Consider the following 26,987-nt stretch of genomic DNA (forward strand, 5'->3'; position numbering starts at 1 on the left):
AAGACAGTTTGATTCAAGGTTATTCATTTATTCTGAAATTGAAATCTCATGTCTAAAACTGCTACTGCAGACATAAAGCAATTGGAGTAACATTAATATACAAATTCAGAGTCAACAAACATGACATCAGGATTCCTTTTATACCTTTGTAGCACGACACTTCTCAAAAAATCTTGTGCTTGAAGATTTATGGTAAGCCATATTGATGAGCTCTGGCATTTAGGATGCTAATATCCACAGTGAGTATTAGTTCTTAATTATTGAAAGAAACTTTACTCAATAATTTCCATTAAGAAGTGTTTTCTAAGTAATGCAGAAAAAGGGAAAGTGCAAACTGAAACTTTTATTGCATTCCTCTGAAGGAAATTCCCCAGACAGGTCAAACCTCCGGAGTCTGACAATGAACAATGTATGCTATAAATCAAACTCTGCATTCCTTTCAACATTCCTATTTTCCTTTCACTAACAGTTGGGTTTGTTTGTTGATTTGTTTTTCTGTTTCTTGGTTTGGGGCTTTTGTTTAGAGTTTTTTTGGGGGGAGGTTGTTTGCTTGTTTGGGTTTGTTGTTTTGGATTTTTTCCCAGGAGGTAAGAGGGGGAAATCCAAACAATTGACAGAGCCTTTGAATGATTCATTGATTTAAGCGGGATCAGCATCTCAACCCAGTACTATCTCTCAAATTAAAAGCCTGTGGTTCTATCATACTGTAAGAATAAACAACTGGTGTTCATTCTTCCAATTAACAGCTCTGGAATGTCTCACAAGCTGATAATCCACTTGACTGAGACCATTATGGACAAAAAAGAGGTCATTTGGGTAAAGACTGTGAGAGTAACATCTCTAGCATTTTCCTGACAACTAATAGCATAAAAGCTTTTTAATAAACTTGCTTATTTTTGGTCATGCTCCAAGCTTTCCTATTTAAAATGTCTATTTGAAGAAAAGTTCTCCTTAAGGCCATTTTCAAGAGAATCTGGATCTTATCCTACTCAGCTCAGATGAATTTTTAACAATTTCCCTATGAACTGTAGCAGCTTTGGTATGAATTGTCTTTGGAGTTGTAAACAGCACAACTGTGACATACAGGAAATTAAAATTTTATAAAAGCAAAAGTAGATCTAAATCAGTACTGAATGAGCTTGCCTCCACACAGAGAGGTGAACAAGAGGGATGTGAAAGTGTTACATAAAGTAAACAAAAAAAGAGACCAACCAGGACACAAATGCCTCAAGAACAAAGGATGATTTCATTAAATTGAAAATCATCAAGAAACTAGAATAGTTTGCTCACTGCAGGGTTACCCCATTGAACTGAGGTATGCCAGACACACACAGGGGCCAAAAACCAGCAACCAAAATGAGCTCACTTAAAATATTAAGGAACAGAAACCCTCACGTTTCAGGCTCTAAGAGTGCAGTTTTAGGATGAAACAGCTCCTGTGTTTCTGATAAAGAGCACACAGAAGACTGAGCAGGTCTGCTTACAACCCACCCATGGCCACAGAAAAGATTTCTGCTCTAGTCTGGAACATCCTCTGCACAACCATGACATGTCACCACCCAGGCCTACTGCTCACAGAATACAAATTTCTCAGGATTGGTCTGCAAAGCCTGAATCAACTGCTCATAACTAGGATTTTAAATCACTGGAAGCTAGTGGTAAAAACAAGTCGTAATTGAGAGGGCCTGTCTCCAGTTTGAGGGAGAGATTGCTCTTCATTATGTCTCTCATTATGCCTTTCATCCTCCTGAGTAAGTCTCAGCACAGTTTGGATCTCCTTGGACCTCTTTCATCTACTATACTCTGTTTAATGACAATCCATCATTTAAAAAGGACCCCAAAAACGACTTTCGCCAATGATAGTTGCTTAGATCATACAGACTCCACACTAGATAAAAGAAATCTTGGGAGGACCAAAGAGAGCTGAACTTAATCAGAGGGATGAAAGACAAAATGAAAATCTATCTACCCTTACATTTAAAAAAGGAGTTTCCTACAGATAAGACGATCTCAACTCTCTCCTTCTGTGCCTGTTAAATATGGTGTGAGCACTGTCAGATCCTGTGGGACTTTTATGACTGAGATGCTCCAGCAATTCCTGTAAATTGTACATATTTGTATGGTGCTGTCTGAGGTGACCAGGCCACTTCCTATTGATCTAAAACCCTTTCCCCCCCCTTCTTCCCTCCTTCCTCCTAATCAAGGCAGAAATACATAGCCTGGCAAGCTTTGATGTCCCTCTGCTTTACTTCTCATTATTTTGATCTTTTAACAATCCTTCTATTGGTACATGCCCTTAGTGTACATTTTCAGGGTCCGTGCCTTCCGGCTTCAAAAGACTGTTCTACTTGATTAAGGCTTTTTATTCCTTTCCCAAGAAAACAAATGCTCTATGTGGCACTAAGAGGCTGATATTTGTTTTGTTTATCAGATAGGAACAGTACATAGTTAAGCTAGAGAGCCTGCTTATTCCCTTCTACAGAGTGGAATATACTGTCCTGATTTTGAAGGAAATCAAATACGTGTAATTTATCTGATGCAGTCTTCATCATCTTTATTTTACAGAAAGTCTACAGATCATTGAGTTGCCTTTGGATAAAATGCTGCACTGTAGATTGCTGTCAGGACAAATTCTCTAAGAGTCTCCTCAATTTTTATGTTGCTGGCATAAGGCTACAGTGACAGAAATGACTCAGAGTCTCTCCTGCTATTAGTTCACGTCTATAAAGTAATGTCTTGCCAATTCTCCTCCTGCCTATGAAATACTCTCAGAGCAGCTCTACCTGAGGTGGAAGCTGGGCAGACCCAAGCTGAAATATAGTTTTAAGTGTCCTCTGATGCCTGCTGACATCCCCCATTAAAAACAGGAGGGCAGTCCACCATCACTCTTCTGTGAATAACCTGTCACAGGCAAACCAGTATCAATCTTTCTTCCCCTTGTCCTATCAACTCACACCCAAAGAAAGAAAAATTGATCTAGGGGAACACATTACCTGGAAGATCAGTGGGATGTAATACAATATGAGGACAAATTTCCATGTCCCACTGCAGTGCCCAGCTGCAGATTCCAGCCATGCACATTTGCATAGACACCTCTGCTACAGCACAGGTTTTAAGAAATTGGCCCAGGATGATTTCTATGAAAATAGGTGATTTTACTTCTCATAAATTAAATGGAATACCAAAGGCAGCCAAAATGCTCAGAGAGATTGATCCACTATAACTCACCTAGCCTCATCTGTACCCTCCCCTCCCCTCCTGCTCCCAGCCAATTCTAATGCTACAAAAGTGAAATTAATCCCATAGAAAAGCTCTTTGGGAGAGGATATCTTCCTCATTCTACTGGTGCAGGAAGGCTAAGAATGCATACATATATCCATGCATGATAACAGCATGGTATTTTTGTCTCCTCCTCAATTTTTCCTTGTTTCCCCCTTTGTAAAACACTGACACACATTTCTGCATGAAGCAAATCTATTATCAAATCTACAGTTAAAAACATCAAACCTTATGGGTAAACTGATAGAAATCTGACACAAGCAATCTGGACTCATGTACTCCCACATCCATACTGCAGTGATCATTCTCTCCATATCCTGTGTGCAGATATGCATAGTTGACTGAGAATGAAGATTAGTTTTAAATGCAAAACCAAGGGTAAAGTTTCATTAAGCTCAAGAGATTTTAATTTGTTCAGTGCTATTCACCAGAGGTAGACTCCTAAATACTTAATTTCTTTCTGTTAATGAAATTTGGGTATTTTGAAAAAAGAGGTTCCTAATCTATTCTGAATCTACTGGCAAACCAGGAATTGGTATTATTCAAGAGAAAGTTCTGGTGTTTTTATCTGACCTCAATTGTTTGTTATTACTTATAGTGGCAAACGGTGTTATGGAACAAAAATAAAAGGGAGGATTTCCTGTTAAATATATTCTGTTTTATGAAACAGAAGAAAAAATTTCAGGAACTTGGAGCTGAGAAGGAAAACATAAGCAATACATGATTTTATGATGGGTGTTTTTTCCCAATAGGATAATGCCAAATATATGTCTGAATTCCAGACTTTCATCTACAGTACTGCTGCCCACCTTTCTACAGTGCAAGTGTTGCATTTGACTTTTTTTTTCTTTAATGAATATGCCACTTTTCTAATTTCAGAGCATGCTCAAATTTATCCAACGTGTATTTCTGGTCTGCTCTTCAAAGTACTCACAATTTGCAGTTACCCAGATGTGTTACAGATGTGCTCTCTAGTTCATCATCTGTTAGTGACAGCACTGATGACAGCCCAGGGTGTCTGTGCCCCGTGGGAAGCTGTCAGGATCTGATCAGAAGCCATCTCAAACAGCCTTCCTGGCTGACAGCAAATAGCTGATAACAGAGCTTGGATTGGGCTTTTTCAACAAGTTGCACAACCACCTCACCTTTCATTTCTCTAGGTCATACTTTTGTACTGCACATGGAAGAGTGTTATGTGGGACTGGACTCAATGTCTTCCTGAAGCTAAAGGAATATTATCTGTGCTGCTTTTGACTTACCTTATTGCCTGACCTCCAGCCCACTGCCTCATCAAGGAAAGAAATCAGATTATCAAAAAACAAGAATAGTGAATCAATTCTGGTTTGGCTGTTTCTTACCACCTTGATACTCTCCATGTGTTTTTAAGCTAAAAATTGCATTATCAGCGACGAGACGAAAACAATGCAACACATCTTTGTGAATTTGCAATATGATGTAATTATAACTGTAAAGTGTTGGTGAAGACCTGGGCAGTCATGGCTGATAAACACACCAAGGCTCTTCATTCTGGAAAGGCAATCTCCTTCTTGAACCTCAGTGCCATCCTAAGCACAAAAGAGACAAACTAAGAGACAAACTCTGCTTCACATTCTTTTCAAACATATCACAAACAAGACTCAGCTCCTGTCTTTACCCTGGTAATTATTTTTCTCCTCAATTAATTGCTCCCAATGCCACCAGCTGCCAGTCAGGCGTCTTCCAGACCAGCACACTGGCTGGGACTACTCAAGCTCAGCTTTGTTTATGTCCTGTGATCACCTGTTACACCCTAGAGTAGAACCACCAGGAAAAACACTGGCCAGCAAGTGAACACCCAGCACCACTCAGAATGAAGCTCAAGGTGCCATTGTCCTACCTGCCCTACCTCCTCTCTAATACTGAAAGGAGCTGCTGATGACAGGTAAGCTGCTGTCACCTGGACAGATTGACACAGGACTGCACCCAGAGCCCTGCTCAAAAAACATCACCAGAGAACTGAAGCAGTTGAGTCTCTGCCACGTTTACGATCATAATTGCATTCCTTGTAAACTTCAGGTTATCACATTGCCTTCAGCCTGTAAATTGTCACAAGATTCTAATATGTACCTCCTGAAATTGGTAATTCTGTGCAAAAGCATTCTGCAACTCAAATCACAATGCTGTGTTCATTTAGCTAATCAGCAATTATATTAACTATCTACAAAACAGAAAATAAGAACTGTTGGGTGACTTATCTTATAAGCAAAAAAAAAAAAAAAGGTAACACAGATGCTTTTTTGATGGCACATCTCATTATAAAGAGGTTACCATAAAATAATTGCAGGAGAAACAATAGTATATATGGCCATTACTGAGTTACTGATGGATAATACATGAGATAATACAGCTAAAGGATGCCTGTTTGAAATATTTGTGTAGATACAATCTTAAGAGGCTATATCTAAACTCATCCTTTCATCTTGCTTAATATGATGCATTAACTAGGTCACTATTAGACTTGTATTCACAGTACTGCTTATGATTTTATATAAGACTTCACTGGAACTATCACTGTATTTAGACACACTCAGGAAACTTAGATAGTAGATTGTTACCATTTTTTCCTTATGATAAGCTCTGGGTCTGAATCAGCCTAAAACCAGTCTTGTCTGCAATGTCCCTACAGCTATCAGAAAGCTCCAGAGCAAGAGCCAGAAACCTGCAATGAAGGAGACAGGAATCTTAAATTGTCCCAGCCTGGTGCTGCCTGCATCCCACGTTTCTACTGCCAATTCATACATCAACTTTTCAAGTGTAACAGATTATATTTAACACTAACCATCTTAGCAAAGTCCATGTGGTGTGAATTTACAACCAAGCTAAAGCAGGAAAGGAAATAGATCCTGTGTGGCCTGACAGTAGAGCAGCCACAAGAAATACACTCCAGAGATCTCAATGGGGCTGTCCAGGATTGATCCATCCCGTGACCTCCGGTGAGACAGGGGGAGTTCTGCTCTCCAGAGCTAAGGAATAGCTTCTTATTACTGCATTGGTGAGTCTGCATTGTTGTTCTCCTGTACATAAATCAATAAACTATCCCTAAAAATATTTCCTGCTCTGTGTCACAGCATTTCTGTATTCTTGAGATGGGGAGCTACAGCTCTGAGAAGGACTTACTGTCTCATTAACAGGGGGAAATATGGTCAAATACTCCAAATGAATAAAAGCAAAGTGGCAGGTGCAGGAGAAATGAGACATGGCGTTTCCATTGCTGCAGCTTCTCATTGCTTTTGGAAAGTAACTTGTTTTTTTCATAATCATGTTGTCAACGTATTTCCAGGACCAGTTTTTAAAGCAGAGTCTCATTAGACCTGTCTGGTCTTTACATGTCTATTTACACAATCAATGGTGTTTGAAGCAACCTTCAAAGACATTTGCTTAAAACAGGCTTTCCATCCACTAATTAAACCTTACCAATCCCTTGTAATGAGCAACACATTTTTTCCCAAAAATTGTGTATGTCCCATGTAGCTTTTTATGTCAGCACTAAAAGGAGAGGTCATTCCTCCATCACAAACACCTAGACCAGGGAAGTCACCAAACAGCACCTGAAGAAGCAGCAATTCTCATGAAACCATGGAATGGTCTGGATTGGAAACCATCCAGCTCATCTCATTCCACCCCTGCCATGGGCAAGGACACCTTCCACTATTCCAGGTTGTTCTAAGCCCCATCCAACCTAGTCTTGAACACTTCAGCGATGGGGGCATCTACAACTTCTGAGGGCATCCTGTGCCAGGGGCTAACCACTCTCAAAGTTAAAATTTTCTTCCAACTCTACTTTTTGTCATTTTAAAGCCATTCCCCCTTGCCCTATCACTCCACGCCCTCTTCAGCTCTCTCAAAGCCCCTTCAGGGTGCTGTAAGGGGCTCCAACATCTCCCTGGAGCCCTCTCTTCCCAGGCTCAACAACTCCAGCTCTCAGCCTGCCTTCATAGCAGAGGTACTTGAGTGTTCTGAGCATCTCTGTGATTTCCCCTGGACCTGCTCCAGCAGGTCCACATCCTTCTCATGTCAAGGACCCCAGAGCTAGATGCAGAGCTCCAGGTGAGTTCTCAGAGTGGGGCCAAAGGGCAGAATCCCCTCCCTCATCTGCTGCTCACACTGCTTTGGATGCAGCCCAGGACAAGGTTGGGTGTCTGGGTTTCAAGTGCAAATTGCCGGCTCACACTGAGCTTCTCATCAACCAACTCTCCCAAGTCCTTCTTCCCAGGGCTGCTCTCAATCCATGCTTCACCCAGCCAGTATTTCTGCTTGGGATTGCCCTCACCCCTGGGCAGGACCTTTTCTCACAGGCTTGACACCTCCCAGTAAATTAGTCCGTGGTGGAGGCAAATGACAACTGTGCAGCAACACAAAAGTTTGCAAAGCTCCTCATTACTGATAGTAATGTTATCTTATGTAACTATCAAGCAACATCCTCACCCTGTTTTATTTGAGTGCCCTGTCTTGGGGGCTTTTTGTCAATCATGCTTAACTATGTTTAAATAACAACTATATCTATTAATTCTAAAGGCTACCTTTCTCTTTCCTACAGCACTGCTTGCTGAATAAGTTAGTCCACTGAAGCTGACGTAAAAAATGAAAGGCTATTGTAATTAGTGTAATATCTTTCCAAGATAAAACCATAAAAAACTGCAGCTTCAGACAGCTGTCATCTTCTTGGCTATTCTGCTTATTATTCACAAACTCTGATATCTTCTGCATATTATGCAGTAGGTTTACATGCAATTTCAGTGAAAATGCTCAAGGAACAGGATCTCTAAGTATCTATCTCAGAATCTAGCCAAGAGAAAGAACAGAGCTTGAAAGTCATTTCAGACCTCATTTTCCATCAGTACAGTCATTGTCCTAAGTAGGTACACATAAACACATAATTTTTTTCTTTAGAAATAATTTATATTAATTCAATGTTCTTATATAATTGGCTAGATATGACAGACACTGAAAACTAAAATCCTCTTTTTTATATGACAGTCAGGGTTTGGAGAAAAAAAAAAGTCTAAAAAATGGATGCTCCAAGGAACAGTGAGACTGATTATCTTCACAAGTAAAAGGGTAATTGCTGTCACACGGTAAAAAAGGAATCAGACAAATTCATATGAATACTCTTTGGAGAAGAAGCACTTACTGGCTAAAGATGCTGTACTTTATGTAATGCAATTACTGTGTGCAGTGGTGGTGATACCTCGAATGCAAGCTCATTCACAGGCTGCCTGAATATTGCAGGACAGCAGCATCTATCTCTTACACCTGGGATTCCTCCAGTGATGGCACAGATTCCCCTGAAAACACCCACAGACTCACAGTATCATACAAGGAAATTTAGGACAGAAGGGGCCTCTGAGGATCCAGTGCCTGCTCCAAGCAGGATCGACCTCAAAGCTAGAAAAGGCTGCTCAAGACCCTTTTTTGTTGAGTGTTCAGTATCTCCAAGCAATCTACAGTCTCTCTGGGTAACCTGAGAGTTTCTTTCACTCCAGCCTGTGACTTGTCTTCTGTTAATTCACTATGCACCTCTAGGAAGTGTGTTTCCATCTCATATATGAACTCCACATACTAGACACTCTTCTAGGATGAACAAAGCCAAATCCCCAGCCTCACCTCACATGGTAATTCAAAAGTACATCCACAACCCCCTTCCAGTGAAGAATGACAGGATCAGAAGTCCTCCAGTGTTGAGCTTTACAAGCTTTACATGTCTTGCAAGGCATGTAAGCAAACACCTCCCCTGCCTAAAGGGCTGCTCCCTGACAAACACAGAGCACCTCTGCACACTCCTGAGGAGTTCAACTAGCAGCAAGAGGAGGTATTAACAAAACCTTTATGAAAGTTTCCCTTACCAGATCCTTCTACAGATAAGATACAGAAATGCTGAAAACCCAGCAGCTTCTGTTCCAGACACCATATGGTCGCAGTTAGCAGCTGGGTTTCAGCTGCCCACTCTGTGGACATCACTCCTCCTGTCCATACAAAATATCCTTAAAAATCTTCTTCCATGGGTTTCATCTGAGATCTCATTTTTCTGAGACCTCACTCAGCTTTAATAATACCCAGCAGAGTGGTTATGTCACTACATGTAATTATGAAAACCAAAGCTGTTACAAAAACCATAGTTAATTGCAAAAAAGTGAACATGGCACTGAAACAATGTTTGCTTAAACTCACAAGGTAGGTTTTTCACAATTACCCTAGAACAGCACCTAGCCTAGGTAATTACTGAAGGGCTCTCCACAGAGTAAAAGTAAGTGTGATACTCCTCTATTATACTTCTAATTCTGTCAGAGTAAGATTAACACAAAGTTCATGCACCTACTAGAACATAAAAATTACCATCCCTTCACACAGACTGAACAATACAATTTACAGATTTGAAAACTTTGTGGAAAGGTTTGTGGTCAAAACCTAATTAAAGATATTTACTCCTTTGAGTTTTAGTTTAAAACACATTTCTTCTTTCAGATACATCCCACATACTGTCAGGGCTTTTCTTTCTTATCCTTTGTTTCCAAATTATATAAGAAATTCATTTCATCTTTAAAGAATAGCTTCTACCTTTGTGAAGGAGTAAATTATTATGTCAAGTTTTCTCAGTTAGCATACCTGTATAGCAATTTTTTTTCAATAAAAATAACCTTTTGTTAAATGTTTCATTGTATTTCCCAGGAGACTGATAACAGCCACATCTCCAGCCATCTGTAAGCACCACTCCAGACTGATGCATACTCTGAACATTCTTCTCAACACTTCTTTTCAGACAATGGGACCACTAATTTCTAAGTGCTTAATTATGCCAAGGGCAGGAGCGCAAAGCCTTTACCCATGCTGAACTTCTTCAACAGTCTTAATGAAAATCAGGCCTCAGGCAAACCATTAGTAAAATTCAAAATCATGAGGAAATTATCCTTTCCATTTTTAGCACAAAGAATGGATTACTTCATAAAAGCCTATAGATAATTCATTTAAAGCTCACACACTTCAGCTTTAGGCAGAAAAGCAGGTTAAGATATTTGAACATCAAGCACAGATCTCCTCCAATAGTCCAAGCTATTGTGTAAGTAGTACTTTAATACCTAGTACAGGAGAAAACCGAATAATAGAAGCAGTTCCCAAAACACGTTATTTCATGAAGTTTCCAAATTACCTACTGCAAAAGAGCAAAGACCCTACTTAAATGCCATATGCAACACCTTAAACCCGGGAGGCTGGTGGAGAATCTTACCCCTGGACTGCAGCCCGTGCCCGCACGGCTCGCTCTGCCCCGGCTGGCCCTGGCGCACCGAGGCTGGCACCAGCACACAGCGGCTCCAGCGGTGGCTCCTCCACCTGCAGCAGAACAGCCAACAAGGAACTGCTTAAAACTGGAAAACGGGGAACAAATCCGAGCACCAACTCCAGTTACCAATCATCGGGAGTCACAAAGCTGCAATTACTCCTGACACAAGCACCAGGTACTGGAATTCAGATGCCAGGTTCACCTTCTAGGAAGCCACATCCTTGTCCAGCAATGCTCCCCTTTCTCATCTTGCAGGGCATGTTTCAAAGTTAGGTAAGATACACAGGAAAAAGCTCCAGGGGGCTTTGTCACCAGCCTCTCCTCCTGCTCTCATACAGCTGAGAGTGTTCCCAGTCTGCTTTCCATGCTCACAGGTGGGCCAGCCATGGGAAGCAGCTTTCCATGTGTCCCCTGCATGGCACTGCCTTCGAAGAGCTCCACACTGTGCTCCAGGACCATCTTCTGTGGGATGTGCAGGCTGGAGATTCATATTCAAAGATATAATGCTTTTCTATTTACTAATATTGCACAACAAATGAGCCACAGAATCTTAATGAAGAGCAGTGAGTAACTGCTCTGTTTTTTATTTGTCTAATCAGAACTTTTTAAGTGTGTACTATTCACTGGAGTGAGAGTACCAGGGGAAAAGACAAGAGTTTCTGCAATAAGCATGCAATTATGATTCAGGCACTCTAGGGCTTGTGGTCCCAAAATAGCTTACATTGATTTCTAGATACAATGAGGGGGGAGTTCCCAGTAACAGCTTCCTTACACACATCAGATCCTGAGGTTACTATTTCTAGGAGCTGTGCCTGTTGGCGTTTGTTCTGATGATGCCAGATCTACTGAAATCTTCAGTTTGAACTCTACTTTTACACATTTGTTTTAAACTCTGCATTTTCCAAAATTATATTATTTTCTGATGAAAATTGTGCAGGACAAGAGTAATTTCTGGAGAAGCAGACACCCACTAGAGACTGATTCCAAGCTTACAGTTTTTACCTATACACTGGACAGATGGGAACATCTTCACATTCTCTTTCCTCATACAAGGTGTCTGGACATGCCTGTCCCCCACTGGCAGAATCCTGAAGGATAATCCTGTACCGGGACTGCTTAACTGCAGTGGCATTGCCTGTAAAGCAAAAAAAAATTTGTCTTTCAGACATGGTTGTCATCCCAAGTTAGTGATTTAGCTGCCTTGGTTAGAAATATGCTCCATGTTTAATTTATATTTTGAAACTATGAGCACTCTAACATTTCTTCCTTTAATATTACCAGTAGTTCAGCAGGACAGCAGCTGGAAGGATGATAATCAACAGCCTAAGAAATGCATCAAAAACTATCTATTTAACAGAGCACCAAATCAAGTAAGAAAATAAATAAATGAGAAAATAAACACCTTAAGTGGGAAAAAGAATAAAAATCCAAGAAACAAACTGTTATAAAGGAAGGTTTTGTTTCTGAGAACACATTCGGGTGATCTCAGGCTGCTACCAGTTACCCATCTTTATGGCTCTAGAAATCAGAGATGATAACATCCTGATGGGAAAACCATTGCAACCAACAGAGGCTAACTCCCCACTTAACCTGACTTGATGCAAGACCAATCCATCTAGAAACACAGTTCACAAAATCCACGGTACAGAATGCAGCAGGAAAGACAGGAACAAGATTTATCTGTCTCTACAGCTAAAGCCAACACTGCCGCGCTCCCGCCCCAGGTCTCGGTTCTCAGTCCCTTTCTGCCCTGGCTAGCTCCCGATGGGGTGAGAAGGGCAGATGGAAGCACCCTCCGCTGAGCCCAGCAGGGCTTTGGAGAGTGCTTTGTGGGTCTGACGGGCACAGCTGAATCCCACGGCGTGGCAAGGAAGAGAGTCTCCTGTTAGGGGCTGAATCCAAAGTTTATTGTAGCCCAGCAGGGCCCAACACCACCTGAACGATGCCAGCTAACACGAGCACCAGCAGGGCGCCTGCAACACCTTATATACTGAGAGGAGGGAAATCGGTCAGCCAATGGGAGCACGAAGGGGCGTGGCTCTTGTATAGACGGACACATGTGGGAACCAATGAGGGATGGATATGGGCGGGGCCCCAGGCCCTTGTCCAATCACCGGGCACCCTGGACTGAAGGTGCTGGATGTATGGGAGGGGCTAATGAGTGACGGACAGGGTGCCTGGGAGGGGACAAGGGAAGGACTCAGCACTCTGGGGGAGGATTGACTATAGGGTAAGGCAGGAAAACAGGGACAAACCGAGCTGAATATGGGGATACATAGGAACAAACCATTACATTGCAAAATTATAATAAAACATGCAATAACACAACTCCACATCACACAATCCTTGGCTGTGTAATTGGTAAGAGCAAACTGAGAGCTGGTTTAACCACTGCATTTGGCATTCTCTGGGTACTGTACTGACTTCAAAAACAGGTGCTAGAAAAGTAAAAAGGGATCTCAGGAGAACTCCTTAATGGATTACAGACCATGTAAAAAGCTTCAAATAGTGGACTTCATCAATTATGTCTGAAAGAGGAAAGCCAATAAGTCCACTATGAGTATTATTCTGCCAGCTCAGAATAAGAGTAAAGCTGCAGCAGAAAAATTACGATGTAGTAGAATAGAAGGAAAACTTAGAAGTCACATCATGAACACAAAGCACAAGCACAGATCCAAGAAAAATGTTGACTTTAAAAATACCAAGTCATACAAGCCTCCACTGGCACATGTGCCACTACTGTGAGATCACTGCAAAGGCACATTGGACTGGCAGGAGGCTGCTCAGCACAGCTGCTTCCCTGGTGCAGGAAAAGCACATCCAGAGAGATCCCTCTCCTGCTGCTTTCACAGCCACTACCTGAGGCAGCTCTACAGCTTCCTACAGTCTCCTTTCACATGCCTGATTTGGTGCCTGTAAAGCCTCACAAAGAGCCTTTTCTTAAAATCCAGCCCACACAGCACTGCTCCTGGAAATTAAACTGTTATATCTTCTGTCCACTACATGAAGGAAACAGTTTATCCCTGTCACCTAATGCATAACCTTTTCAAAACAGCAAGGGCTTGCATCTGTTCTAAGTCTTCCCTGCTCTAAACTAAGCAAACCCAGCTTTGTAGGTCCAGTTCAATTCCCTCTCTTGCTCCCTTTTTCACACTGTGTCCAAGGATGTGCAGCCTGCCCAGGGCACAGCACAGAGACCCCTCGGGGGTCTCACAACATGCCCAGGAACTTGACAAACCTGATATGAGTTTCAGCATTTCTAACTGCTGACTTTCATTCATTTTGTAGTCCATTGCATCTTCAGATGTTCCTGAGGCCACAAAGACTATTTATGGAGCAGAGCAATTGACACACAGAAAAGACCAGGAAAGCTGGGGCTCTTCAGCTTGGAGAGAAGGCTCATAAGATCTTAGTAGTGTGTATCAATACACTACAATAGGCAGTAAAGGAGACACAGACTATTTGCACTGTGAAATCCACTTTGAGATTTTTCAAGCAGCTGAGTACCTATTTAACAGTGATTTAATTTAAGCCACTGTTTCCCAGCTTCCTGATAAAACTTTAGTATGCCAAAAATCTACCACTTCCCTTAATTAGAACAGCCAGTCTGTCAAAAAATATATTAAATTTATTTGGCACAATTTGTTCTCAATAAAACCTTACTGGCCAGTTTATTACAATCTGATTCTTCAAAAGTTTGTATCTTCATAGTAACTTGTTCTTGTGGCTTTCTACATAATGAAGCTAGGTTGAGTAATCTACAGTTTTCTTGACCTTTATTTTTGGAGGAGCAGAGGTGAGAGGGGAGTTTTGGTTTTGTCTGCCTTGGTATTACTGAGTTTTAGTTTTTTAAGACTTAATTTCTTACCCATGAGAGAGTCACTTGAAGCTCTGGCATTACTTTACTACTTCCTTCTTATTCTCACAACCTCATTGACATGGGACTAGCTACTCACTGGAAACATTCCTTAGCTCACCTTTCTCCTGGCTGCAGACACAAAACAACAGCAACAACTGCACATTCCCCATGCTGTGCTTCCTCATTTCTCAGAATGTACATTTCATTCAGTTCCCCCTTAATTTTAATCAATTTATGCAATTTTCACTATCTGATATCCTCTAGCTTAGTTGACATTCTTGATTTCTTGTTTCTAAATGTTGTGAAACAATATGACAACCCAAAAGGAAACAAGATCCTGAACAACTCTGATAGTAAGATATAGAAGAGCTTCTCTAGATGTGTGTGGTGCTCCTCTTCATGGTTTGAACCTGGAACTTGCAAATCACATACAGTCCTACATATGCCTTGCTCCCCAGGGCTACTGGCTTGCTATTAGCCTAGTTCCAGAATAGAAATTATAGTCCAGTAGGGCTTCAGCCCTTTGGAGAGGCTTTCTTGGAGCTTCCAGGTCTTCTGTACTCCTGTCTGCACAGAATAAGTTCCCAAGAGGTGTAGATACCAATTTCTGCAGTTTGCTGAAGTCTGTAATTTTTTCTTTCTAATATCTTGTTGATATTGCCATCCTTCCTTTCCAGGAATCGCGAACTCTATCACTTTGTGATGATTTTAATTCAAATTATCTACCACCATTTGAATCTTACTCATTTCTTTCCTATTAATCAGTACCAAATCTAAATGAGCTTCCCACAGTAATTTTCTCCACCTCAAGAAACTAAATTATCCTCAACATTTATTGCACCTTACTCAAACCCCATTTTCAAAATTGAATTTCCTCGCTGGCTTTTCTACAGCATTCCTTACAAATGTTAATGAGCATAATTTTTGTATTTCAGTTAAAATTGCTATAGCCTGATTTTTCCAGAGTACTAGCACTGTGGAGGACTGTCCTTTTAAAGCCAAACTGATTTCCAGAATGGCTACGACTGTTTGCCCTCCTGAAAAAAAGTCAAGCCCCAGGATCTCAGGACCATCTTAACTTCTCTGTCCTTGACTTTTCAACTCAGATAATACTGTTTGAGAATTTCAGGGGTGCCTTACCTCTGCTTCCACACCCCATCCTGTTTATACCTTGGAGGCCACCAGCCTCCCTTCTCCTCTCTTACAGAGACACAGCTCCTACCAACCCTCTCTTACCCCTCCCTGGATCTTGCATCCTTCCTTCCTCTGTCTTTCACCCCCAGGGCTCACGGAACTGCACCATCATTCTCAGGTGAGGACAAAATCCCTTTTCACTCCTGGAACATGTGCTGCATCAGGTCCAGCTTCCACAGAAAAAATTCAGTTTCCCACTCTCATCATGAGCAGATTGGAAAACCACAATCTGGTCAACACAAGACTCTGCCCACACACAAAAAAAGGACAAATTTTCTGAGATTTTCTGAGATTTTAGTCACTAAAATCAGTGCTCTCCAATGCATTTGAGGACATAAGAGCTCTTAAGTCTTCCAGTTTGACCAGCTCTGATTTTGTGTTTATGAGGATTGGAAGTGGCAGATCATGAATTGTCTGACACAATGTAGAGGTTGTTGGAATTTCTTATTGTGGTACACCATGCATTTTATCCACTTTTACCCCATCTCATTTCAAATCTGATTTAAGGCAAGGAAAAAAAATAGGACAGCTACTGTCTAACATTTCATGTAAACTTGTTTAGAGAATTAAGTAACTGCAAAATTTCTAACCTTCCTCCTGGACAACCAATGCCCAGAGAAGAGTACTTACAGGTACCATCTATTTTCAGAAGGAAAATGAAAAATGTTATTTATTGTAAGTTGTTTGCTTTTTTTAATCTCCCTATTTTAAATCTGTGCTGACAGACCAGGGAATACCTCATCTATGCTGAAAGAAGTTACCTCTCCAGGCCACTTTTACCCCCAGAAAAACAGATGACAGAGGAAAATCTACCTGCTGCTCATTCAGACCATTTCATATTCTGAAACCACCCTACTGCTTCTTTGATTCTTTTTTCAATCCATCCTCAAAGCCCAGGTAAAACAGACACATTACAGAAGACTGCAGCAGACAGTTGCCACCTTTAAGTATCTGAAATGGCAGGGAATCAATAATTTGCAACAACCTCCCTGCTCCTGCCTCCCCAGCAGGTGCTGGGACTCGGTGGCACTTCCTTTGTGAATTATGTTGTCCATCCATCTGTTACTGCCCCAAGTTCAGCGCTGTCTGCACTGCTGAGGCAGGAGATAATCTTCTGCCAGAAGACAGACAGTTGTCTGATGACATTTAAATGCAGGGAAAATGTCAGCTTTTCTATTGTGAGATGGTAAACTCAGATGTATTTCCTCAGACAAACAGCTCAACTGGTAAAGTTCTGTGTAAAGCTGATTTAGTGATTCCATGTTTGTCTAAATTCTGATCTTATGCTGGTACACAATTAATTTTAAATCTGCCAGGCAATACCTGTTCCTGCTTGATCTGATTAGTAATTCACCATCTGTATATTGCTTTCATTAAATACAACTTTTCTATAAAAAACACCACAACACCCCTAACAACTCATGTAGGTATAGTGGCTTTGAAATTTCATTATCATGCTGAGGTTTTAATTGTGCAATGCAAATTAAAAAAAAAAAAAATCTTGCAATGCAGCCATATCAATAACAGATTTAGCAAAAAACAAACTCCCTCATCTAAGAAGTTTTAATTTAGAATTATATTAAAATGATAACACTGCCAAGGAGGTTAAATAATTAATTTCTTCTCATTTTAATTGTAGACTATTATTTAATAAACAAAGTAATTTACCAGGTAATTTATTCTACTCCTTCATAGGCAGCTCATTTAAAATCTAAAAATAAATTGCTAATTAAAACAGGATTCACTGTTTTAGAAAGCAACTCATTTTCCTGTAAAATCTAACAAGGACTATGCTAAAGTATTCACTGATAATCTTTGAAGGACAAGGAAACTACCAACAATAATGAAGTATTCTGATAACTTAGTAGACTTTCATCTGAACAATTAATGAAACACAAATTCGTCAGAAAACCCAACACTACATGATTATAAAGAAGCTTTGTTGTTCACTCGTTGTGCCTCCAAGTTAACCAACAAGATCAAAGATATTTGGCCTTTAAAAAACCACAGGAGGTACTTGCTTATTTAAAAAAGCACAGTAGGTACTTGCACACCCCATATATACACCCAGGCTGGTGAAGAAAATTACATTTCATATGTAATTGCAATATGCAATTCCATGTACAGCCATACAGCACAGGGGCCTTGAAGTCAGAAACCCAGAAGGAATTTTTTCCAGGTAAAGGGAATTCACATCTGCAAAGCTGCCCACAAGGATCCCACCTGCCCAAGAGCATCAACTCAAAAGTCAAGGTCCAAAGTCCTCAGGTCCAAAATTCACAGAGATGAATGCCCTAAAAATTACTAGACTGGCGTGAACTTCATCTGCCACAGGTTTCCAGGCCAATGCTGTAATTTTCCCCCAAATTTTGGCTTCTTTAAGGCTTACCAGGCTGGCAGGCTGTGGGGCAGGGTGTCCACTCACTGAACAGTGTAACAACACAGTCCTTCCTGCAGGGGAGGAGACACGGCCGCACCGCCTCGGGCCGGACGGACTCCGGACACCTGCAGATAAAACAAAATAAAAACTTAAAACTATGAAGAAAGATTATATTCCTAAGACTTTCTCTGGGCTGTGAGCACACTGCCATATCAAAGACACCACTCCTGGCCAGAGCAAGTCTTATTTTTCTTTTCACTCATGCAACTCAGCTGAATTTATTATGCTTCAAGGATTAAAAAACATAATAATTTTTTTTTAATAGGGAGCTTGGCTTGATGAATACAGGCTAAGTGTAGCTCTGTCTGTGACATCAAAACTACAAAGCTCTTAGGAAGAAAACAGATATATTTATTACCAAAGAAAGTGAGTGGTTATGTTTATAAAGCAGTCCTGTTTTAGCACAACATATAACAGCTTTCAAACCACCTGTCTTTAAGGGCTGAGGAGATATTCCTTAGATTTCAGCCTCCAAGGAACACAAAATAGTTTCAAGTGTAATACAGTACAAAGAGCTCTGTGATTTTCTTCATTCATTTTTAACTTCTACATGGAAAACATGTCATACATATTCTTATAAAACTTTCAGACACAGTTAATATATGAGGACTTGAAGAGCAGAAAAGGGACAATTTCATGGGATCTGTCAGATCTTGCAGACCAAGTGAGTGAACAGGAAGGGAATTACTCTTTCGTACTCCTTATTAATTTCTATTAAAAAGATCACTCAGCAATACTTAGTAATGCATGCAACCCAAAATGATTCCATTTGAAGGAGGAATGTGCCACTAATCCGTACAAGAAAAAAAAACAACATTAAAACCATTATTCAGCTACTTAAGTGTTTACTTACCCCCTTCAGTTCCATTTCCTCTTACACCACCTCAAGAGTGGAGGGGGCAAACAACTACTTTAGGTTTTACATAACTCTATAAACAATATGTTTAGTTAGGTACAGTTCAAGCTTATAAATGCATTTGAGACATAGAAGAAAACCAGATTTCTTTCCTTTTATTTAATTAACCCCATTAACCTCAAGAATTTTAATTAACTTTACTGAAATCAGCACAGTCTGCTTACACAAACAGCATTGTTTTGAGAGTTACAATAGTAAAGGAAACTCAGTTCTAATTCTCTAGACTCATTAATGATGCGAAAATAATTAGCAACATCTTGATTTTTTTGATATTAAGGAAAACATCTGTGCTACTTATTTTCCTCATTTAGCAAAGCAAAGCAAAATTTGGGCTATTTCTACTGCAGAGTATGTAATTTTGCTGTGTTGCTATCACATCATGGAAGTTATACAAACCAAGTGAAAAATATAGATCACACATATGGCGCTGCCTTATTGGAGTGTAAATATAATGCAAAATCTATTTACTTCTTCTATTTTATTAGAGCGCTGCTAATAAGGTGTTGCTGAACATTATATTCAAATGTATTTTATATTTTCCTCACACTTGTCCTTCAGGGGAAATATTTGAAGAAAACTGTAAATTAGCAGAGCAGCTACAGCAAAAAAATCTCCACCACCAAAAGCATGCTTTTTGCCTGGATTTACATGGAAAGTTAAAACGGGCTGGATACTTTGGTTTTTTACCTGTTACAACAGTGATGGAATAGTAGCTGAAATGAAATTATTTCAATGCTGCGGAGTCCATCCACTTGCTGAAAATGCCTTTATACATCATGTATGTTATAAATACACACTGCCAAGCTTTCTTGAAGTACCTTTTGGGAGTGACCTGGCCAGAGCTGCTCTTCCTGCAGGAGACTCTCCGTGTCTGGATGCCCACGCCGCAGGCGGCGTCCCCGCTCCAGCTGGAGGTGGCGTTGAGCGCGGTGCCCAGCACGTCCTCGGAGCAGGAGCTCCATGGGGACACCTCCCAGAAGAAATGCACACACGGGTGCTCGTTGCAGGCACGCTGCTCCTGCAGGGCTCGCTCAGGGGGACAGGCTTTTCCACCTGGAAAGGGTCAAGAGAACACCACATCCTCACCTCGCGGCGTGGGGCAAAAGGAAGATGAGGAAAAATTAAAAAAAAAAAATAATAAAAAGTCAGGTGTGCACAATACCTTCTCTTCCCCCCCCACCCCCCCATAAAAATAAATAAATAAATAAAGCTTAAATAAAGCTGTTGACCTTTATGGCTGCAATAACAACCTTCTAAAATATTGTTTCTTCATTAAACTAGCCTTGCATAAAATTGTATTCCAATGCATAATGGAATTAGAAATAGGCAAAGTATATTTCTGAGTTACTTTATCAATAACTCCTACTCACAGCCAAGTTAATTCCTTTTAAATGCCAGTATCACTCAGCAAACATGCAATCAGGTTTAAAGACAAATTAAGCATTATTTTTATGTTCATTCTGCTTGCTAATCTTCCAAGAAAGAACATCTCTCCCTCATATTTGGACTCTATTCACATGTTGCCTTAAACATTTGAGCAGTAGAGGAAGCTGAACTGTAATGACAGCAGGATGCATCAAATGACAACCACATCTGCAAATCAAGGAGGGGGAAAACTTGAGACACGTTTTGAGTACGAAGCCTTCACTTCTTTGAAGCACCACCCTTAAAACCCATGTCCAAAGATTTTGCCAAACTGCTGCACTTTGTCCGCAACTGGTGACAAAGCCCCAAAGTACAGGAGTCTGAGGAGCCTCCCCAGAAGCTGTAACACTCCAGCCAGCAGCCTGAATTTATCCATAAAAGCAGACAATCCTAGCTCAAAAGCTATGGAGTAATGCAGTGAAATTTAACAGTAAGCATTGCCATTTTAAGAAGAAAGAAGCAAAAATTACTAAAATCAAAACCATTCTCCTCCAGGAGAGAGGGCCCAACTTGGGACACAGCCGAAGTGCTGGAGGTTTTGAAAGAGCTGAAGTGCTGGGGACAGATACCACAAGGTTCAGAGCACATTTACACCCTACTAAAATCAACAGGAGGTGAAGGGATGTCGAAGGGATGCCTATTGCCTTGCAGGACTGATCCTCCTGAAGAAAGATAAGGCCCCAAATGGCCACAATGAATAGCAGTGAGAAAAGAAAAAGTGAGAGAGAAACCACCTAACCCACTGGATAATCATGTCACATTATCATTCATCTTTTCATGAAAATGGACTGTTCCACACAGCGTTCTGTCTCAGAAATGTTTAATACGATGATGGAGTAGAAAATGGTCCAGGCAGCTTATTTCCTGAAGAATCTGACTTGGCAGGAAAAATGCAAACCAGCTTTTTTTCTTGTGCATTTGAGACACATCTTCAAAATAAAAAACTGTAACAAGCAAATGGCAAAACACCTGGTCCACTTGTAAGGGAAAAAACCCTAAACTAAAGAACATATCCAACTTGAGTTTTAAACTTCCCAGGGAAAAACGAGGGTGGCTTTTTTTTAATATTATGTTACAATATGTTAATGAAGCTCTCCTAAACAAGGCAGATTTAACACAGTAAGAAATGGCTCATCCAAATTTGCCTGCAGCACCGCAAGCAGGAGATTCTGCTTTTATCAAGAGAACAAGGGCCTGGCCACTTTCTACATTTCATTGATAACTTTTGTACAAAGAAAGCAGGACAATATGCCCTTGCCTGGCAATTCCAGTAGCCATTTAAAGATTTTCTATGATGTTCAGCAGTTCCTATAATTCATTTTACACCTGCTGGGAGTGGCTGCTCCCCCAGGTTTCATCAACAGCTTCCTAGTTATATTCTGGGAGCAGATAAAGAGCTTGGAGAAAATGACCCAAAATTTCCTCAAGTCTTTCAACAGCAGAGCCACAGCTGACACTTCCTCTGATGACAGAGCCCCAAAAAATGGCCCTTGCAAAGATACCAGAGCTCTGTAGAAGTCAGGTGCTCAGCTGTGAGCTGGGTGTGAGAAAGGTAGAGAAAGCAGGTAATTTTAAATTTACTTAATATTGTAGTGATAATGGTATTAACTCTACTTCCACTCTCTCAAATTTCAGTCATTACCTGAACACAGATGTGTGACTCAAAGTGTAGCACAGCAAATTGTAACACCATTGCTAAAGATGCACAGAAAAAGTCAGGGAGCTTGATTTTAATAGTTAATTATTCTTCCTGAGAAACTTCAAGTATTCAGTTCAGAGTACATCATTCTTAGGTTAATGCCTTTAAGGCTGAGATGAATTGTGCTTCTGACTTCCAGAATTCACTCCTTTACAATTTCACTCTCATAATTCCAAGCTTTATCTGTTATTTGGAGTCATGATTTCCATGGAAAATATGAGACCAACTGTATTTTCATTTTAATTATTCTCTAGCTCATGGACTTTTTTAGTAATAGTTATTATAATTCAATCAACAATTATTTTCATCCTGAAGGGTCCCAATTTTCTTCACAAGTGCTTATGAGAATGTTTATGTGAATACAGACCTTTCACATGAGTAAGGGTTTGCAAGATCAAGTCCTTACATTAGCCCAGAAACAGTGGGTGGCTTTAATTATAATTTACAAAATAGCATTTAACAGAGCTTGTCCTGGATTAGATTTGCATCTAAAAGTGTTTTGCTGCTGCATTAGCTGCACCTAGTTTTGGCACGAGCAAGTATTTTATGTCAACAAGGCTTTAGTCTGTTGGACCTCTTCACGTTTTATGAATTTTTATGCACTTGATCCAAGACCTTCCAAATCCTGTGTGATAAACCAACACATAAATTAATTACCATATGTGCAACTGTATTAGAAGACTACACTTCTAATACAAAATGGTTTGTTTAAATACCAGTTACACTGATGTTTATATGTAAAAAACCAGATACATTATATGTCCAGGAAAATCAAGAAGAAATAACATATATTTATCAAGAGCTATTTACTTACTACAACAAGCAGATCAACACATTCCAGGTCTTACATAAAAAAAAAATAATCAAGTCTTTTTCCATTTTCTAATTTTTCACAGCTCGCTGGTTTTAAATCATTACTGGCATGTTCCCATATAAAGACACTTGCATGATGACTCTGTCATGCAGCAATTTTACTGGTAGAGGATGAAGCTCTCCAAAACCAAATTCACACCCAGACAGGCAATTCAGAGGCTGAAGTAAATAGTTTTGAACTGTGACAGAATTTCTCCAAGTGACACATGAACTCCAGCCCATCAAGATCTCTTAGTCTCTCGGCAGAGACAAGCGTTCAGTATTATCCCTGATTCCTGAGGAACTGGGATTAGCTCTGATCTAAACACAGCTTGGCTCAGGAAAGGAAGTCAATGCATTACAGGAACAGTGATTATCCAGAACTGTTCAGCACTCACCCTCAGCTGGAAGGGCCAGGATGGACCTGCTCCTGCTTTGAGTGCCCTCGGCGTTTTTGCTGGAGCAGGAGCGGGAGCAGGGGGACCACGGGGACCACTCGCTGAGCACACAGTCCCTGGCACAAGGGACTTCACATGCCACCACTTCGGGATGGGGAAGCTCTGAGCAGAGGTGATGTGGAACTTCTTCACCTGGAGCAAATGAAACAAGACAGACATGGAGGGAGGCACGGCTTGGGTCAATACCCACAGCCCGCACCAAACAGACTGACTTCATGTCACACGTCCACCTGCCCGTGGAGGAATATGCTGCAGAACAGCATGTGGTGAGGCTCCACGCTGCAAAGTGTAATACCTGAACAACTATCTTAAAAATTTATGCAGAAAAGCAAAGAATTAAAATACGTGTTTCAAGCTCAGTGTGTGACATCTTGGCTGCAGTCCACTCTCTGAAGCAGGTAAGCGAAAGGGATGAGAAAATTTCATCAATAGAAAGCTGTAATATAACAACAGAACTAATGATGGTTACCCCTTATTTTCTAGCAATCTCTATCTACAGAACTTCTTTTCCACAGTACAAATTGTCCAGGTCCCCAAAGAAGTCAGATTTCTTTTTCCTGTAGGTCAGGGAAATTTTGGTCCTTCCCCTTCAGCCTCACCAGAATGAGCAACTCTCATTTCTGACTCTTGCCTCTCACCCAAAATCTAGAAGATCTAAAATGATGACTCTATTGGGCTACCACCATCCAGGAGAGAAATACTTTCTGCTGCAGATGAACCAAGGGACCTGGACCAAAGCAGACATCCTGATGAGAAGCATCTTTTCAAAAGCCCTTTCAACAGGAAGTACAGTGGGGAAAATCTACCAGCCAAAAGAACTACTGCCAGAATGAGCAGCTAAAGAAGGCACAGGAGTGATGTAATGTGAAATACAACACAGGGAACTATTGTTTCTAGAAAGGAAAATAAAATAAATTATTTTTTAAAATAAGAGATTTGAGTAATTACATAGCTTTTGCAAGTACATAATAATTAACAAAAATTCATAAAATGTAACTCTTTTAGTACTGAACTACACCCAATGTCATACAAATGTGTTTTAAATTATCAACAGTCATGACTGACTTTGCTACACTGTTCAATTACTTAGTATTTCTGGATCCTCAGGAAACTTCAGCTACATATCTGAAGCTCAACTGTTTAGAAACAAAAGGGTCTCATCACATGTTACCTCCTCTTTTGCCCTTGTAATAGTTACAAACCTCTCCTTCAACATTTCTTTAATTATGAACCTAGGGAAAAAAAACCATAATGATGAAAGCCTTAATTATACGTTAAAAGAAAAAAAAGTTATAATGGCAGAAAGTGCCTCTTTCACCTCACACTCCAGGAACAGGCTCTGTAACAAGGCAGCCCAAGAAGCAATTATAACTGGGAGGGTAGAAAACTGAGCTGCTTTTACAAGAGCCCACATCTACAAGTGAGTAAATAAGAGAGGCAGGCTGTGAGCACATAAAGCTGTCAAGAGCACAGCACTATTATCTGCAGTTGCATCCCTAAATGAAGACAGGCTCATCACCCTCGAGGCACAGATAAAACTTTTCAAGCGTATTATGAGAAGGAACAGCGGATCCAGCAGGCAATCAGACTGCAAGATATGGTTAAAAATACTTTGATTTTATACTCCCTTTCCTTCATGCTCACCTGGAAAGGCTCGGTGTGCCCAGTCTTTGCACCACCCCCCTACACAGAGCCCCCATCCATTGGTGCTGCAGTTGGCATCCCAAGGAAAACCAAACTGAATCCGCTCTGACCAGCCTCTGTATCACCACTCCTGCTTTGGATGCTCACCTTAAGCTGAGACTACCTTCAGAAAAGAATCAATGTGAAAACAGCAAATAAACCTATTAGTCTTATTCCAGCTGTCTTCCCAAGTCACCTAAGCGTCGAAATCCCCGCTAACGTCTGACAGCTTGTCTGTGCGCAGCAGGTACCGGCAGGGCGGCCTGGGCAGGCTGATTTCAGGACTCAGTGGTACAGCAGCACCAAGAGATTACATGCTTTGGTGAAGCAGGGTGAAACACCTGTCCTCCTCTCCCACCACTGACAGGGCAGCACGTGGACAGCCTTCAGAACCAGGCAGGATGAGATGGGATGCTGACCCTGAAATCACGAACCCCACCCCTCCATCCACAGCTCAGGTTATCTGTTACACCAGGGCTTCATGCCCAGAAAGTGCCATGATGTTCACCAAATTCTGAATTTAGCAATTTTTTTTCCACCAATCAGACTGTGCTACAGATCTAAGCATCAGAGAAGAACTACTTGTTGAAAGCCGAGAGCCTTTCCACTGATTTAATCAGACTTTAAAAAACTCAAACCACTCCTCTCAGAAGATGATTTAAAACACTTGAGGCCCCTTTGAGGTGGCTTTTTCCACCCATAAGCTCACGTCACATATTGTGGGGTGCCCACGCTGTGGGGAAAGGAGACAAATACATTTTCAACTACATCCTTCCAAAATTTCTTTTCAGACTGGATTTACAGCAGGTGACAGCAACACTGCAAACGGTTCCTGGGCAAAGAAAGGAAGCTTTGTGCTTTGTTAGAAAGAGTTTACCACCGGGTGCATGCAGGTACAATTCAACACTCACTTTGATTTACTTTATAGCTCCATTCGTGGTGTTCAGGTTTAATCACTGCCTTCTATTATTGCAGAAGGGGAATTTCTTCTGTACCAGCTGCTTGGCAGAGAATTCTCAGAAAACTACTGTACACTACAAAGGGAGGTAATAATCTTTAATTTTCCATGAAAAACACTAGAAGAGGACATAGCTGAAGTGTGCTTTATGCATTGTCACAGATTTAAAGGGAATATTAAATTCTCAAGAGCTTCCAAACTGTCCACTCAGTACCTTCAAGGTGTAATTCTTATCTCACATAAGTCTGAATAATCTTTCTAGATCTTTCCATAATCTTTACATGCACAAGCTTGTTCTGTGGGGCCAGATGGGGGATCCCCCTAAATGTACTGAGGGAGCTGGGTTAGGGTTAGGGTTAGACACCATCACCTGAGAGCACAGCCCACACCATCCAGCTTCTGTTCTGCCCGAGGTATGAGAACAGAAACAGCACCCTCAGCATCCTCAGAGCCCAGCTGATCCCTCTCACATGCTCTTTATTTCATGCCTTAAGCACTGATTGTTCTCAGCCTCGCTGAATGCTCGCTTTCCTAAAAGAAGCTGTAGTTAAGAAAAATGTTACAGTTTTCTATTCAAAATGCTTTATTGCAAGCATCCTGACCAACTCTAATGGTATTTTTTAAAACTGATTGCCTTGCACTTGAATAGTTTAGCAATTATAAAGCTAAATACTCAAGATATACCAAACAGATAGCATTTTATAGGAAAGATTTAATCCATTTTCTTTCATGTTGGAGCGTAATAATTACAAAAGAGAAGACAAGCATGGCATTTTTGTAAATATATTTGCTAACAAATTTGCTCATAAATGCTAACAAAGACCTTATGTACTGGTCGCTCACTTGAATTCTTTAACAAAGTAACAGAGAAGCACCTTCCTGAGTGGAATTTTTCATTCACCTAAAAGC

General features: G+C 40.7%; 1 protein-coding gene across 1 annotated transcript in view; it reads right to left on the bottom strand.

Moving 5' to 3' along the window:
* Positions 1-26,987, bottom strand: part of THSD7B (thrombospondin type 1 domain containing 7B) — a 296,014-nt gene that overhangs the window by 112,564 nt on the left and 156,463 nt on the right. The window contains exons 9-13 of the mRNA XM_077784906.1: positions 23,378-23,569; positions 19,822-20,056; positions 18,037-18,152; positions 11,597-11,729; positions 10,541-10,644 (exon numbers count right to left, since the gene is read on the bottom strand). Of these exons, the coding sequence (XP_077641032.1) occupies positions 10,541-10,644; positions 11,597-11,729; positions 18,037-18,152; positions 19,822-20,056; positions 23,378-23,569 (780 nt within the window). The remainder of the gene's footprint in view (positions 1-10,540; positions 10,645-11,596; positions 11,730-18,036; positions 18,153-19,821; positions 20,057-23,377; positions 23,570-26,987) is intronic.

This window comes from Lonchura striata, chromosome 8, assembly GCF_046129695.1.
Source record: "Lonchura striata isolate bLonStr1 chromosome 8, bLonStr1.mat, whole genome shotgun sequence".
In the NCBI taxonomy this organism is placed as follows: domain Eukaryota; kingdom Metazoa; phylum Chordata; class Aves; order Passeriformes; family Estrildidae; genus Lonchura; species Lonchura striata.